Source organism: Rhinolophus ferrumequinum, chromosome 8, assembly GCF_004115265.2.
Source record: "Rhinolophus ferrumequinum isolate MPI-CBG mRhiFer1 chromosome 8, mRhiFer1_v1.p, whole genome shotgun sequence".
Classification (NCBI taxonomy): Eukaryota; Metazoa; Chordata; class Mammalia; order Chiroptera; family Rhinolophidae; genus Rhinolophus; species Rhinolophus ferrumequinum.
In genome coordinates, this window is record NC_046291.1 from 47,319,897 (window position 1) to 47,335,291 (window position 15,395).

Consider the following 15,395-nt stretch of genomic DNA (forward strand, 5'->3'; position numbering starts at 1 on the left):
CTCAAATTAAGAGCTTTTTATTAAAGGATTGGTCTCATTAGTTTTAGTGTAAAAAATATACTGTTTTAAAATGTAGACTCATAAAAATCTTGTTCACACTTCTTTTACATATATATATATGTAAATGGTCACTAAACTTTTTTCTTGGGCTAGAAAGGATCACCTTACTACAATTCTATAGGGCCTCTTTGTGTCTCTCTTGGCACAGGAATTTTAATCCTTTACTTCAACCACCCAAAATACCTCAGCTTACTCTTACATTACTTAAATGTTTCGTTTTTAAAAGAACTTAAATATAAACCAAGAAGTAATAAAGTCATTTTATTACATTTTTCAGGTTTTGTTTAAATTAAGTCTATCAGAACAAACTTGCTACTATCAATTTAATTCAGACCTTTCATCTTAACTCTTCAGAATGTTTTGCCTACAAAAACTATAGCAACCAAATAAAAACAAGTTATTGGCATAAGAAATCAAAAGAGAAAATTTTAGAAATGAGTTGTGTTTTTTTTCTCCCCCTGTGGCCATCAATCCAAGAAAGGATTGCTAAATCCTAATTGGCCGTTGATAATTTTGTATATAAATTTTAATAATTTGGTCACAGTCATAACTATTGTATTATAGCAATAGGTTTCCATTATAAGTTAACAGTATTTTTAAAGGATAATATCTAACATTATCCTTATATACCACCACAGAATCTTCAGCATTCATTGCATTGCTTTATTTTTATAAGGGACCTGTTTCCTTCTTTTTTTTTTTTTTTTAACATAATCAAGGTACATTGTGCATGAACAATTTATTGAGAACCACTGTGTTCTGAGCCAGGTTCTGGGTAACAGAAATTTCTGGAGCAGCCTCAGAGAAATTTGAATGATAAAATGTGTTTATAGATAAGATATATCTGTGGGTGTGTCAGAAACTGAGATACTTTTTTTTTAAATATCCCTAAATCACAGTCCCAAATTTATTAATTTATATTGAAATATCATTACAAAAACATTTTTTGCCATTCAAGCACCATGTCCTTGAATAAGCAGCTGTGTAACTAATATGTATCTTAATTACCTTCTCCGATCTATTTGTTTTCCCTTATTGTGTTTTTGACCTTTTTCCATTATTAAGGTAGTTATATTAACAACTATATCCAGTTCTTAATTGAGGGAAAACCTTTATATGCAACTTTATTCCTGACTCTTTCCTTTATATAAGCATAATGAATACTTTCACTGGTAAAAACTTTTGTATTATTCTTAACTCTAAATGAACACTGAAGCCCTGCAAAAATCAATCTTGATGACAGAACACAGCATCTTGTGGAATTTTAGAGGATATAACTAGAAGAACCTCCAATTGCCTTGTCATTACTGTCAGAATGGCCCTGTCTTGTAACCTGATTTCTATTGTACAGGCCACAATTACGGGACCTAATGACAGCCCATATCAAGGTGGTGTATTCTTTTTGACAATTCATTTTCCTGCAGAATACCGCTTCAAATCACCTAAGGTTGCATTTACAACAAGAATTTATCATTCAAATATTAACAGTAATGACAGCATTTGTCTTGATATTCTGATATCACAGTGGTCTCCTGATTTAACTATTTCTAAAGTTATTTTATCCATTTGTTAACTGCTATGTGAAAAATTGTAGCCCTGTCTGATACCAGTCCTGAGGTATAAATACATGAAAGGGAAGAAGAGTCAGTATCTTCATTTGTATTTTTGAACAAAATTAAGAAACTGTACAAATTATTTTGACCACAGGTTTAATTGGTTTTTAAAAAAATTTTAATTGTTAAAAATAGGAAGAGGAGTTCTAGCTTGTTGCATGGCAGACACTTTGCATTTAGAACATTAGGTTACTTTCAGCTTACCATATGCAATCGTTTTTTTTTCCCTTTCTTTCATAATTTGGCTTTTCTAAGTCCTTCCTTTATATATATAAACTCAGTGGCAGAATGGAGGCAAATAACACACACACACACACACACACACACACACCCAAAAAAAAACTTGCCTTGGCATTTCAACATAAAAAAACCACCTAGTAATTATGTAAGGGTAACAATGAAAGCCTAAATTTTTCTTAAAAGATTCCAAACTACATTTCCAAACTGCATTTCCCCGAAAATAAGACCTAGCCGGACAATAAGCTCTAATGTGTCTTTTGGAGCAAAAATTAATATAAGACCTGGTCTTATTTTACTATAATATAAGACCGGGTCTATAATATAATATAATATAATATAATATAATATAATATAATATAATATAATATAATATAATACTGGGTCTTATATTAATTTTTGCTCCAAAAGACACATTAGAGCTGATTGTCCGACTAGGTCTTATTTTCAGGGGAAGGCGGTATTAGTTAAAATTATTTTCAAATACCTATGTGCTATGTATATGATTACAGAACAACTTGGGAAGCACTTTTTCAAACTGTTTATCTAAATGAATTAAATGCACCTATATGTATTGGATTGTTGTTTCAAATATTCCTAAGATGCACATTTTTTTTTCCAAAAACCTAGGTGGTCACACGTTCAGAAGGAAGAGTTCATACACTTACTCTGAGGGATGTAAAGTTAGAAGCTGCTGGAGAAGTCCAATTAACAGCAAAAGATTTCAAAACTCAAGCCAACCTCTTTGTGAAAGGTAATTATAAGGCTTATTTTTAAAAACATGTATAAAACATGTTCATAAATAATGCCAACTCTTAATTATCTTTATATGTTAAGTACCATAGATCATTAAACTCCACCAAATATTCAAAAGTCTATTTTTACTTTTTGACCTAACAAAAGAGTTGACAGACTACTAAAAAAAAGTCAGAATTGACTAGAATAGGTTTTACTTCCTCTTTCTGCCCCCATTTGCTTTTATTGCATTCAATAAGCAGCTGGAGGAAGAATTATTATCAAACTTGATATCTGTCACTTTATTAACGAAGAGTTGGCTATTATTTCCTTGATGTTTCATATTTTTAAAAAAATGCCTTTCCTCTGTATGTACAAATAATGATGAGTCATCATTATTAGAGGAAAGCATTCACATGGAATCAAATCTTACAAATGAAATTTAAAAACAGAGAAAGCCCTGGAGATACGAGAGGAAAGTTCAGGAGGTGCTGAAAGTCTTCACGAAGGAAAGGAGAGATGCCTTGGCTAATTAGTATGATTCTTTCAGAACCCCCAGTTGAATTCACTAAACCTCTTGAGGACCAGACGGTCGAAGAGGAAGCCACAGCGGTATTGGAGTGTGAAGTATCCAGAGAAAATGCTAAGGTGAAATGGTTCAAAAATGGTACAGAAATTCTCAAAAGCAAGAAGTATGAAATTGTTGCTGATGGCAGGGTCAGAAAGCTTATTATACATGGCTGTACCCCAGAGGATATTAAAACATACACTTGCGATGCTAAGGATTTTAAGACGTCCTGTAACCTGAACGTTGTGCGTAAGTATTCTTCTTACACAGGACTTTTCATTTGCAACTCTTTGGTAAAACAAAACAAAAACACGTTTTGCATGCCTTTCTTGGCCTAACTGCATTTCTTGACAACTTGCAGTATTGATATTGACATAACCTGATGCTTTATGTGTGTGTATGTGTGTGTGTATTTTTTTTTTTTCTTTTTTTAAGAAAAGTCCTTCAGCTACATCTGGTCTGATAAGAACAAACCAATCATTTTTCACTATGCTTCTTAAGTGCCATGATTTTCTTTTTTAAAGAAAAGAAAATGAAAGCAATTTCCATTTGAAAGGAAAATGAATCCTCAGGTGTGGGTAACAACTAGAAAATGAGCATGAAATTTAAGTTTGAATAGGAACATACTAGAGGTATGCAGGAGTATGACAAAGCCCATTCACATAATGGTTTCTCTGAGAACAAGAACGGGTAAGAAGATGGGGAGAAGCCTGGATTCTTTGAGTCCTGTGAATGAAGAGAGCTCAGATAGTTTTTAGTATTGCTTCTTCCTCTGGTAAAAAAATATAAAGTCTTGTTTTCAAAATGCCACATGCTAGCTCATTTTTTCATTCATTCATTTGTCCAGGCATAACATTTTTCAGTGCTTATTTCTGTGCAATATTTGCTGTTTGGTTTACTTGCTTGTCATCTGTCAACAGCTACAAAATGGTACCTTTCATTGTGCTTCCATGCATTTGTACTGTTTTATTCTTTGCACTTTGTGGTTGCTCTGCTTTAGCCTATGACAAAGTAGCTTCTTGGGTCTCCTTCTTCCTTTTGTTATTTACTTTGTCTCCACTCCAAGAAGGCTCAGCTACAATGAGCATGTCTTCAAGCCTATTAGCCAGAATTTGTGTCCCAGAATCGCGCTCATCAAGAAAGGTCATCTTGGGAAGGACTCACAACGAGCCCTAAAAGAAAGAAGGGCAAGGGGTCAGCTCTCCAATCCTATACATCTACTGACTTAATCTGGAGATAAATGAAACAAGAGATGTGAAAAAAACAAATTAGCCTCCCCTACAAAACACATTGCTTTGTCACGCTAATAGATTTTATGGCTGACATATATGTGACATCTTTGCAGCTGATAAAAAAAAAAAAAAGCCGAATGTGTGTGATTTCAATTGCAAACTCATGTCTCTCTGCCATAGACAAGATGAGTCCTAGTGCTTCAAGCTTCATTATCATTGAATTCTGCTAATTTCTCAAAGATTATGCTGGCTGCATTAAATAAGATAACGTTACTCTGCTACTGGTGTTTCCTTTGATAATAATCAACTTTTAAGTCTGGAGCAGTATCGATAGTGGATTTTTCTTTCAGCTACCATTCAAAAGAACTGAGCTGGAGATGATAGATAGATAGGTAGATAGATAGATAGATAGATTTAATTAGCTGGAGATATAATTTTATGAAAAATACAGAGATATGTAAAAACCAAGGTATCATACCTGAATGGCAGCTCCAAGTGATTTCAAAATCAGTTGTAGCCTATTGAGATGAAAAAGACCTTCAAAAGACTCATTTAATCTTAATATGTACCACAGTAATGTCAGAGTAAATTTCTAGAAACCTCATTTTGAATTCTGATGACCCTCTCTTACAGCTCCTCATGTGGAATTCTTGAGACCACTCACCGATCTTCAAGTTAAAGAAAAAGAGATGGCTCGGTTTGAGTGTGAAATTTCCAGAGAGAATGCAAAGGTGTGTGATTGTATAATTGCTGTCTTATATTGTCAGATAACTTTATGTTTCCTTTTGGTTTAGCCAAAAGGAACAGTTAACCTCACCTATCTCTGATCTTCGCTCTACTTTTAGCTTAACGATTACTACTTTAGTATGGAATACATACTTAATATTTCGCTTTTTATCATTATTCATTTACTGTTACTTGAAAAGCACTGGACTCACAATCAGATTTAGGTATTATTAGTTTGAACCATATGAAATTGCTGTTTTCTTAGGTTGAAAAAATAATAAACAACTGTCAGCAATTTCATATGTCTCAACCGAGTACTCTCGTTTGCCATTACTGCCTTTGGCAGGTCAACTTTGAGTCTTGGTTCATACAGCTGCAAAACAGAGAAGTTTGCTTCTGCATGATATCTAAAGCCTTGTATGGCTCTAAACTTATATGTTCCCATTATTTTTAATAACTGATAATAGTATCACAGCAGCTCACTTGACAATAATTGAAGAAATTTGTTCTTTTTGTAAAATTTATTTTACAATTACAGTTGACATATTTTTGGGGGTGAGTTGTATTTGTATTTACACTTTAGTTCTTCATTCTATAAAGCCTTATTGATTGCTTTTAGATAAACTCAGGATCATAGTTCTTAAGGACACACATGTGAAGGAACAAAAATCTGATTAAGGTATTTATTTATCTCAAATACAGGTTCAGTGGTTTAAAGATGGTGCTGAAATTAAAAAGGGCAAAAAATATGACATCATATCTAAGGGAGCAGTGCGCATTCTTGTCATCAACAAATGTCTGCTGGATGACGAAGCAGAATATTCCTGTGAAGTAAGGACAGCAAGAACTTCGGGCATGCTGACAGTACTGGGTAAGAGTGAAGTCTTTCTTTGCAGAAGTTTATATGTTGGGAAAAACATAATAATTTCTTACATAATAATTTCCAGTTTAACTCAATGATTTATTATTATTATTATTATTATTATTATTATTATTATTGCAGAAGAAGAAGCTGTCTTTACAAAAAATCTTACCAACATTGAAGTTAGTGAAACAGACACTATCAAACTGGTTTGTGAAGTCTCCAAGCCTGGAGCAGAAGTGATTTGGTACAAAGGGGATGAAGAGATCATTGAAACAGGAAGATATGAAATACTTAGTGATGGACGAAAGAGAATCCTGATCATTCAGAATGCCCAACTTGAGGATGCTGGCAGCTACAGCTGCCGACTCCCAAGTTCTCAAACCGATGGCAAAGTCAAAGTACATGGTATGAAAATTGCTATGAGTAATATTTTATTTTAAGAAATTCATATTTGTTGCATTCAAGGTAGAAATCCTTAAGTTTTCAATATCTTGCAACTTTTTCTTTCCAGAACTTGCTGCTGAATTTATCTCCAAGCCTCAAAACCTTGAAATACTTGAAGGCGAAAAGGCTGAATTTGTCTGCTCTATATCAAAGGAAAGCTTTGAAGTCCAGTGGAAGAGGGATGATAATACACTTGAATCTGGCGATAAATATGACATTATTGCTGATGGCAAAAAGAGGACCCTAGTTGTGAAAGATGCCACATTACAAGATATGGGCACTTACGTGGTCATGGTTGGGGCTGCCAGAGCAGCAGCTCACTTGACAGTAATTGGTAAGTTTGTTTTTGCTTCTAGGGTTCACTCACATTCATTATCTACCACTTTGGTCCTTCTTCATACTATAAAGTCTTGTTGGTTGCTTTCAGAAAAACTCAGGATCATAGTGCCTCTTAAGGACACCCATGTGAAGGAACAACAAGAAGTCGTCTTCAACTGTGAAGTCAATACTGAAGGTGCCAAAGCCAAATGGTTCAGAAATGAAGAAGCCATATTTGATAGTTCAAAATACATTATTCTCCAAAAAGACCTGGTCTACACCCTCCGAATTAGAGATGCACGATTAGATGATCAAGCCAACTATAACGTGTCTCTGACCAATCACAGAGGTGAAAATGTTAAGAGTGCAGCCAATCTAATAGTAGAAGGTAAGTCACTTACATGGTATTAGGGATTTTTAAAATCAATTTTCTATTCTGAAAACAACCAAAATCAACATTATGCTTTTCCTTTACAACAGAGGAAGACCTTAGGATTGTTGAGCCACTTAAAGATGTTGAAACAATGGAGAAGAAATCTGTCACATTCTGGTGCAAGGTGAATCGTCTCAATGTAACACTGAAGTGGACCAGAAACGGAGAAGAGGTGGCTTTTGACAACCGTGTTGTATATAGAATTGATAAATATAAGCACTCTCTGATCATTAAAGACTGTGGCTTCCCAGATGAGGGTGAATACATTGTCACTGCTGGACAAGATAAATCTGTTGCTGACCTTCTCATCATAGAAGCCCCTACAGAATTTGTGGAAAACTTGGAAGACCAGACAGTCACTGAGTTCGATGATGCTGTCTTTTCCTGCCAGCTCTCCAGAGAAAAAGCAAATGTAAAATGGTACAGAAATGGGAGAGAAATCAAAGAAGGCAAAAAGTAAGCAAAAGCTTCTCAATCTCTATTTCTTTACCTATATATACACTTTTGACAATTTAGTGGTCATTATGCAAGCTAACCATAATTCCACCTTTTTTTTTTTTCAGATACCAATTTGAAAAAGATGGAAGTATACGTAGACTGATTATAAAAGATTGCAGGCTGGATGATGAATGTGAATATGCTTGTGGAGTAGAAGACAGGAAGTCTCGAGCAAGACTTTTTGTGGAAGGTATGTATTAACTGTAAGGACAATTTTAAGATTAGAACCAGTTTTTAAAAGTTGTTAGTCCAGATACAACCACATTTGTATTTGTTTTACATTTTCTTTTCAGAAATCCCTGTTGAGATCATCAGGCCTCCCCAAGATATTCTCGAAGCCCCTGGTGCTGATGTTGTCTTTTTCGCTGAGCTCAACAAAGATAAGGTGGAAGTCCAATGGTTAAGAAATAACATGATTATTGTCCAGGGTGACAAACACCAGATGATGAGTGAAGGAAAGATACACAGGCTACAGATTTGTGATATTAAACCCCGTGACCAGGGTGAATATAGATTTATTGCCAAAGACAAAGAAGCCAGAGCTAAGCTTGAACTGGCAGGTAAGTCCCTTTTATTTTCAAATATCCTCACAATATCACAGGTACTGTGTAAATTAATTTCAGGTTTCACAGTTAATTCATGAGATATGCTTGTGAAAGCCCTATTACATAAGCCCTATACAAATGTTAACTGTTTTAATTTATCTTACAACAAAGTGTCCTAAGAAGAAATCGATAGCATTCCTCTTTACATGCCAGAACCGAAACGGTTCCTGGCTCATGGAGGCTGTTCATTAATTCCTAGATTAACCTAGCACCCTGAGAGATTTCCCAGCAAACCCAGACCTAGAAATAGCCCCGCTTCTCTTTTACTTTCCAAACCCCTGTGGTGCCTGTTAGGTCTGTTCGCATCTTGACCCAAACTTCCAAGATATCTTATAGGTTCTCATTATGAAAAAGCCATTAGTGCACCTCTTGTACATAAGAAAAAGTTTGTCTGATTTATCTTGAACTAAGTGTGAGGTGCCTACTTTAATTTAAAAAAAAACAACAACAACTACATTTAGTCCTCTTTTATTATTTTGGGCAAAGAATGGAGATTTTATGGGTTTTACATCATCCTTAATTCTCTAGTGTCCTGTTGGATCATTTGCAATATGAGAACTCTAAAGTAAGAGTTCTCTGCTGTAAAGTTACCGTGATATACTTCCAAGGTTACGTAATCAATATTTGCTAACAAATGCATAGTAAAGAAACAGCGGTGTGGCTGGACTACAAGAAATAACTCTAACACACTCACATGTTATTTTTCTCCCTAGCTGCTCCTAAAATTAAGACAGCTGATCAAGACCTTGTTGTTGATGCCGGCCAGCCTCTGACAATGGTGGTGCCCTACGATGCCTACCCCAAAGCAGAAGCTGAGTGGTTTAAAGAAAATGAAGCTCTGCCTTCACAAACTGTTGACACTACAGCTGAACAAACTTCTTTCAGAATTTTAGAAGCCAAGAAAGGAGACAAAGGAAGGTATAAAATTGTGCTTCAGAACAAACATGGAAAAGCAGAAGCATTCATCAATTTACAAGTTATTGGTAAGCCCTTGCGTCATTTGGACTTGATTGGCAAAGCACAACTAAAAGTGTGATAGCACACTAAAAAAAGAATTTATATGTTAATTTCAGATGTTCCTGGGCCAGTACGTAACTTAGAAGTGACAGAAACATTTGATGGTGAAGTGGGCCTCGCCTGGGAAGAACCATTAACTGATGGTGGAAGCAAAATCATAGGTTATGTTGTCGAAAGACGTGACATCAAGAGAAAGACCTGGGTTCTGGCCACCGACCGTGCAGACAGTTGTGAGTTTACTGTCACTGGACTACAAAAAGGAGGAGTTGAGTATCTATTCCGTGTGAGTGCAAGAAACAGAGTTGGTACTGGTGAACCAGTAGAAACTGACAATCCTGTGGAAGCAAGGAGTAAATATGGTAAGATTTTTAAAAAATAAATTGCACACTTGCTTATCTTTACTTTTATTCCTGATATAACCCAAAGCCCATGTTTTCTTCTTTGATGAAATCCAGATGTTCCAGGACCTCCTTTGAATGTAACAATCACTGATGTGAATAGATTTGGTGTCTCACTGACATGGGAACCACCAGAGTATGATGGAGGTGCTGAGATCACAAATTATGTCATTGAGTTAAGGGACAAGACTTCTATCAGATGGGACACTGCCATGACAGTGAGAGCTGAAGACCTGTCTGCAACTGTCACTGATGTGGTGGAAGGACAGGAGTATAGTTTCCGGGTCAGAGCCCAAAACAGAATTGGAGTTGGAAAACCAAGTACAGCCACACCCTTCGTCAAAGTTGCTGATCCAATTGGTAAGCCCACCAAAAAAGTAAATAACTCCTTCATGAAATCCAGAAACTAAGCCTATCAATGAAAGTAAATGAAATTAAAGTAAATGAAAAAGGTATATCAGAAAAATTTGAAAATAATGAAAATATAGATGTGCCTACTACTTTTATTCAATGAATTTAGTAAATGTGGTATTTTAATGGGGATGATAGAAATGATTACAGCATTGTCTTAATAAATTGTCACTGAATTAAACGGTATGCTCCAACTCTTTCTTCTCCTTCAGAGAGACCAAGTCCTCCTTTGAACCTAAATTCCTCAGATCAGACTCAGTCATCAGTTCAGCTCACATGGGAACCTCCTCTGACAGATGGAGGAAGCCCAATTTTGGGCTATGTAATAGAACGATGTGAAGAAGGAAAAGATAACTGGATTCGTTGCAATGTGAAACTGGTCCCTGAACTGACTTACAAGGTAGGATATTTGCATCTAAAAATAATATTCAGTGTATGATCATGGACTTATACATATATGTTTTTTACAAATGTTGATTCATAAATTTTAGGTTACTGGATTACAAAAAGGAAATAAATATTTATATCGAGTATCTGCAGAAAATGAAGCTGGTGTTTCAGACCCATCTGAAATTCTTGGTCCTCTAACTGCTGATGACACTTTTGGTAAATGAATATTTTGTTTTTAGACTTGGGAATAGCCCATAGCTACTTTGCGGGTACCAGAGGCTTAAATATAGTACCGGAAACTCATTGATTTTTCTTCTTGGCAGTTGAACCAACAATGGATTTGAGCACATTTAAAGATGGTCTGGAAATTATAGTCCCAAATCCTATCAAGATCCTGGTTCCAAGTACAGGCTATCCAAGGCCAACTGCAACCTGGTCTTTTGGAGATAAAATACTAGAAGAAGTGGAACGTGTGAAAATGAAAACCTTATCTGCCTATGCCGAACTTGTCATTTCTCCAAGTGAACGTTCAGACAAGGGCATTTATACACTGCAACTGGAAAATCCTGTGAAAGCAATTTCTGGGGAAATTAATGTCAATGTCATTGGTAAGGAACTAAACTTTTCTTAGCTGAAGTGATTTGACAGCATTAACTAACCTTGAAAAGTTCAACCTATTAACGATATTGACTTCTGATTGCATTTATTCAGCTCGGCCAAGTGCACCCAAAGAACTGAAATTTGGTGACATAACCAAGGACTCAGTACATTTGACTTGGGAACCTCCAGATGATGATGGAGGAAGCCCATTAACTGGATATGTTGTTGAAAAGCGAGAAGTCAGCCGGAAAACATGGACTAAAGTGAGTTTTGAACAGCAATGTACCAACTCCAAAAAACGAGAGTGAGGAAACCCCAGAATTCTGGGATGTCATGCAGAATTTATGTTTTTACCTTTACCCTGCTGAAAAAGTACCAAAAACTTTTTTAAATGCATTGACGCTAAGCAAATTTTCAGCTCCATTTGTTTAAAAAAATTTTCAAAAATCTCAATGACTTAACTTGATACCTGATAAGTACCTAATATGCCCTATTAAGCTATAAACAATTCTAAGGACATTAAGTACTTAACTCCCTGGTAGTCAGCCACCCGATTACCTTAGTTGGCCCTAATCTGCCATTTTCTTCTTCTTAGTTTATATTCATTTACTATTTTTACCTTGATTTAAAATTGTATTTCTAGTAGCCAAGCTTGTAGAAAGAATCAGCACCTTATTTACCACCTTTTTAACATGTACAAACTATGAAACAGTTTCACCTTATATTAAGGGTCAAATATTATGTGTCTTTTCCCTAATGTGAAATTACTAATCTTTTGCATTCAAAACAACTCCTATTTTTATCCCTGCTCATGGTAAAAATCTTTTGACTTGGGAAAAGGGTTTTAGGGAAACAGTTAACTAACTGTATTTCTTTGTCCCAGGTTATGGACTTTGTGACTGACTTAGAATTCACAGTTCCTGATCTTGTTCAAGGAAAAGAATATTTATTTAAAGTCTGTGCTCGTAACAAGTGTGGCCCTGGAGAACCAGCATATGTTGATGAACCTGTAAATATGTCAACTCCTGCAAGTGAGTACATTGTTGGTGATTTCTCACCTAGCCTCTTGTTACCTGTATTTGCTTTTAGACCTAGAGTTGAAATTATGAAGAAAAGGCACATGTTGGCAATGTGAAGATTTCATAGACGGCCTATCTAAAACTTTCTGTCTCTCTCTCTTTAAAATGTTGTAGCGGTACCTGACCCACCAGAGAACGTTAAATGGAGAGATCGAACAGCCAAGAGCATCTTCTTAACATGGGAGCCACCTAAATATGATGGTGGTTCACGCATCAAAGGATATATTGTTGAAAAATGTCCACGTGGTTCTGATCGATGGGTCGCCTGTGGAGAACCAGTTGCAGAAACAAAGTATGTAATTATCTGGCACAAGAGTAAATGTTTGCTCTCACTCACTAAAATGAGTTTTCTTTTGGAAAGTCTAAATGTTAGGTTCTTTTCATTGAGAATTCCCCTGGTATGCCTGTGTGATTTTAAAAAATGCTGCTGAACTTAACCCCTACTCAAGGTTTTCATTAGTTCCAATACTGAAGCAATCCAGAATTTAAATACTGTTATATCAGAGGTGTGAGTTTGGGAAACATTATGAATACTGCACAGTGGAACAGATTATATGCATTATAGTAAAATGCCCTACTTTGTTTTCTGACAGAATGGAAGTAACAGGTCTTGAAGAAGGCAAATGGTATGCCTACCGCGTTAAGGCCTTGAACAGGCAAGGAGCTAGCAAACCAAGCAAACCCACAGATGATATCCAGGCTGTGGACACACAGGGTATTTATTTTTGGATTTTGTTTCTATTAATCAGGCTCTGACTTTAATTCTGCTTGAACTTGCTAACATTGTAAATAATCTTTTACCCATTCAGAGGCTCCAGAAATTTTCCTCGACGTGAAGCTCCTTGCTGGTCTCACTGTAAAAGCAGGAACTAAGATTGAACTTCCTGCCACCGTAACTGGAAAACCTGAACCTAAAATAACTTGGACAAAGGCTGATACGCTTCTGAAGCAAGACAAGAGAATCACCATTGAAAATGTTCCTCAAAAATCCACAGTGACTATCGTTGACAGTAAGAGAAGTGATACCGGCACATACATCATTGAGGCTGTGAACGTCTGTGGTCGAGCCACTGCTGTGGTAGAAGTGAATGTTTTAGGTAAGGAAGGCTCTCATTTTAAAAATACGCAAACTCATTTCAGCTACTTTTTAAAAGGAAACATTTTTGAAAATCTTTTTTTCTGCACTGGTAATGTCATCCACAGATAAACCCGGACCACCAGCTGCTTTTGACATCACAGATGTGACCAATGAGTCATGTCTTCTAACATGGAACCCACCACGAGATGATGGTGGATCTAAAGTCACAAACTATGTTGTGGAGAGAAAAGCGACAGACAGTGAAGTGTGGCACAAGCTCTCATCAACTGTCAAGGACACAAACTTCAAGGCAACCAAATTAACACCCAATAAAGAATACATCTTCAGAGTTGCTGCAGAAAACATGTACGGTGTTGGCGAGCCAGTTCAGGCCTCTCCAATAACAGCCAAATACCAGTTTGGTAAGTTTCTCATTAATCAATTGGCAAAATAAAATAAAATCAGAAGGATGCTTGTGTCAAACTTGGGTTTAGGTGTCATGCTTATATACAGGACACATAACGCTGACATCATTATCCTGTCTATAGATCCACCTGGACCTCCAACTCGCCTAGAACCTTCTGATATCACTAAAGATGCAGTGACTCTCACATGGTGTGAGCCAGACGATGATGGTGGCAGCCCAATCACTGGATACTGGGTTGAAAGATTAGATCCTGATACTGATAAATGGGTTAAATGCAATAAGATGCCACTAAAGGACACAACATACAGGTATGCCCAAAATATGTCCATCAAGATGTTAAAAACAATAGTGTATAAAAATTTTCATTTTGGGAGCAGCCAGTTAGCTCGGTTGGAGTGCAGTGCTCTTAACAAGAAGGTTGCCAGTTCAATCCCCACGTTGGTCACTGTGAGCTGCGCCCTCCACAACTAGATTGAAACAACTATTTGACTTGGAGCTGACGGGTCCTGGAAAAACACACTTAAATAAAAATTAAAAAATTTTTTTTCATTCTTTAGTGTTCCTTTTGATTGTACATGATTATATATTACTATAAAATTTTAATTATTTTTACTTATATTCCCTATTAACATATAATTTAAAAAATGGTGTGTTCCATACACATTTCTTAACTCACTATAAAATATAAACTTTCTGGAAGTTTCAAAGTGTTTGGTCTTCCAACATATTATGATAATCATCGTTATTATTGTATTATAATTAGGTTGGCACATTTAGTCAAATCTAAAGTCTGTGACAGTAAAAAGGCAATTTTAAATTCATATTGAAATATTTTCTGTTATATTTCTGAATAAGTTTTTCACAATTTAAATAAATTAGCCTCTTCTATGACAAATAAATAGAGGTTTCTGCTTCTTATCATGGTATTCAACTGGCACTTTGTTCCTAATTCAGAGTGAAAGGACTCACTAATAAGAAAAAATACAGATTCCGTGTGTTGGCTGAAAATCTCGCTGGACCCGGAAAACCAAGTAGATCGACTGAACCAATATTAATAAAGGATCCCATAGGTATTATTTATATATTTTATGTGATGATTTTGAAGCTTATATTAACTCCTTTTCGACAAACCTGAATAATGATTTCACTTCATTGGCTTGCAGATCCTCCATGGCCCCCTGGAAAACCAACTGTCAAAGATGTAGGCAAAACATCATTAATACTGAATTGGACAAAGCCAGAACATGATGGAGGAGCAAAGATTGAGTCTTATGTCATCGAAATGCTAAAGACTGGAACAGACGACTGGGTCCGAGTGGCTGAAGGAGTTCCCACCACAGAGCATCTGCTCCCAGGGCTCATGGAAGGGCAGGAATACTCATTCCGTGTTCGAGCTGTGAACAAGGCCGGGGAAAGTGAACCCAGTGAACCCAGCGATCCTGTGCTTTGCCGGGAGAAGCTATGTAAGTCACTCCTGATGTTTAGGATATATACATTCTTCTAAAGTACATCTCAGAACTACGACATGAGAAAATATGAAAAACGTATTACTAGATTATTTCATTCTTGCTATATGATTTCCTAGTGATTACTAGAGAATTTAGGGAAAACTGAATCTTGGACAATAAAAAATTGAATTTGTTTTTCTTTTATTCTTCATT

At 36.0% G+C, this 15,395-nt stretch overlaps 1 protein-coding gene across 1 annotated transcript in view; it reads left to right on the plus strand.

Moving 5' to 3' along the window:
- TTN (titin) overlaps window positions 1-15,395 on the plus strand; it is a 271,719-nt gene that overhangs the window by 171,217 nt on the left and 85,107 nt on the right. Inside the window, exons 201-225 of the mRNA XM_033112268.1 lie at window positions 2,541-2,664; window positions 3,196-3,462; window positions 5,079-5,176; window positions 5,874-6,042; window positions 6,175-6,441; window positions 6,548-6,814; window positions 6,908-7,186; window positions 7,279-7,687; window positions 7,795-7,919; window positions 8,023-8,289; window positions 9,048-9,317; window positions 9,408-9,710; window positions 9,807-10,109; window positions 10,373-10,560; window positions 10,652-10,766; window positions 10,874-11,158; window positions 11,262-11,413; window positions 12,034-12,181; window positions 12,344-12,521; window positions 12,823-12,944; window positions 13,039-13,326; window positions 13,433-13,729; window positions 13,856-14,042; window positions 14,689-14,804; window positions 14,898-15,197. Of these exons, the coding sequence (XP_032968159.1) occupies window positions 2,541-2,664; window positions 3,196-3,462; window positions 5,079-5,176; window positions 5,874-6,042; window positions 6,175-6,441; window positions 6,548-6,814; window positions 6,908-7,186; window positions 7,279-7,687; window positions 7,795-7,919; window positions 8,023-8,289; window positions 9,048-9,317; window positions 9,408-9,710; window positions 9,807-10,109; window positions 10,373-10,560; window positions 10,652-10,766; window positions 10,874-11,158; window positions 11,262-11,413; window positions 12,034-12,181; window positions 12,344-12,521; window positions 12,823-12,944; window positions 13,039-13,326; window positions 13,433-13,729; window positions 13,856-14,042; window positions 14,689-14,804; window positions 14,898-15,197 (5,524 nt within the window). The remainder of the gene's footprint in view (window positions 1-2,540; window positions 2,665-3,195; window positions 3,463-5,078; window positions 5,177-5,873; window positions 6,043-6,174; window positions 6,442-6,547; window positions 6,815-6,907; window positions 7,187-7,278; window positions 7,688-7,794; window positions 7,920-8,022; window positions 8,290-9,047; window positions 9,318-9,407; window positions 9,711-9,806; window positions 10,110-10,372; window positions 10,561-10,651; window positions 10,767-10,873; window positions 11,159-11,261; window positions 11,414-12,033; window positions 12,182-12,343; window positions 12,522-12,822; window positions 12,945-13,038; window positions 13,327-13,432; window positions 13,730-13,855; window positions 14,043-14,688; window positions 14,805-14,897; window positions 15,198-15,395) is intronic.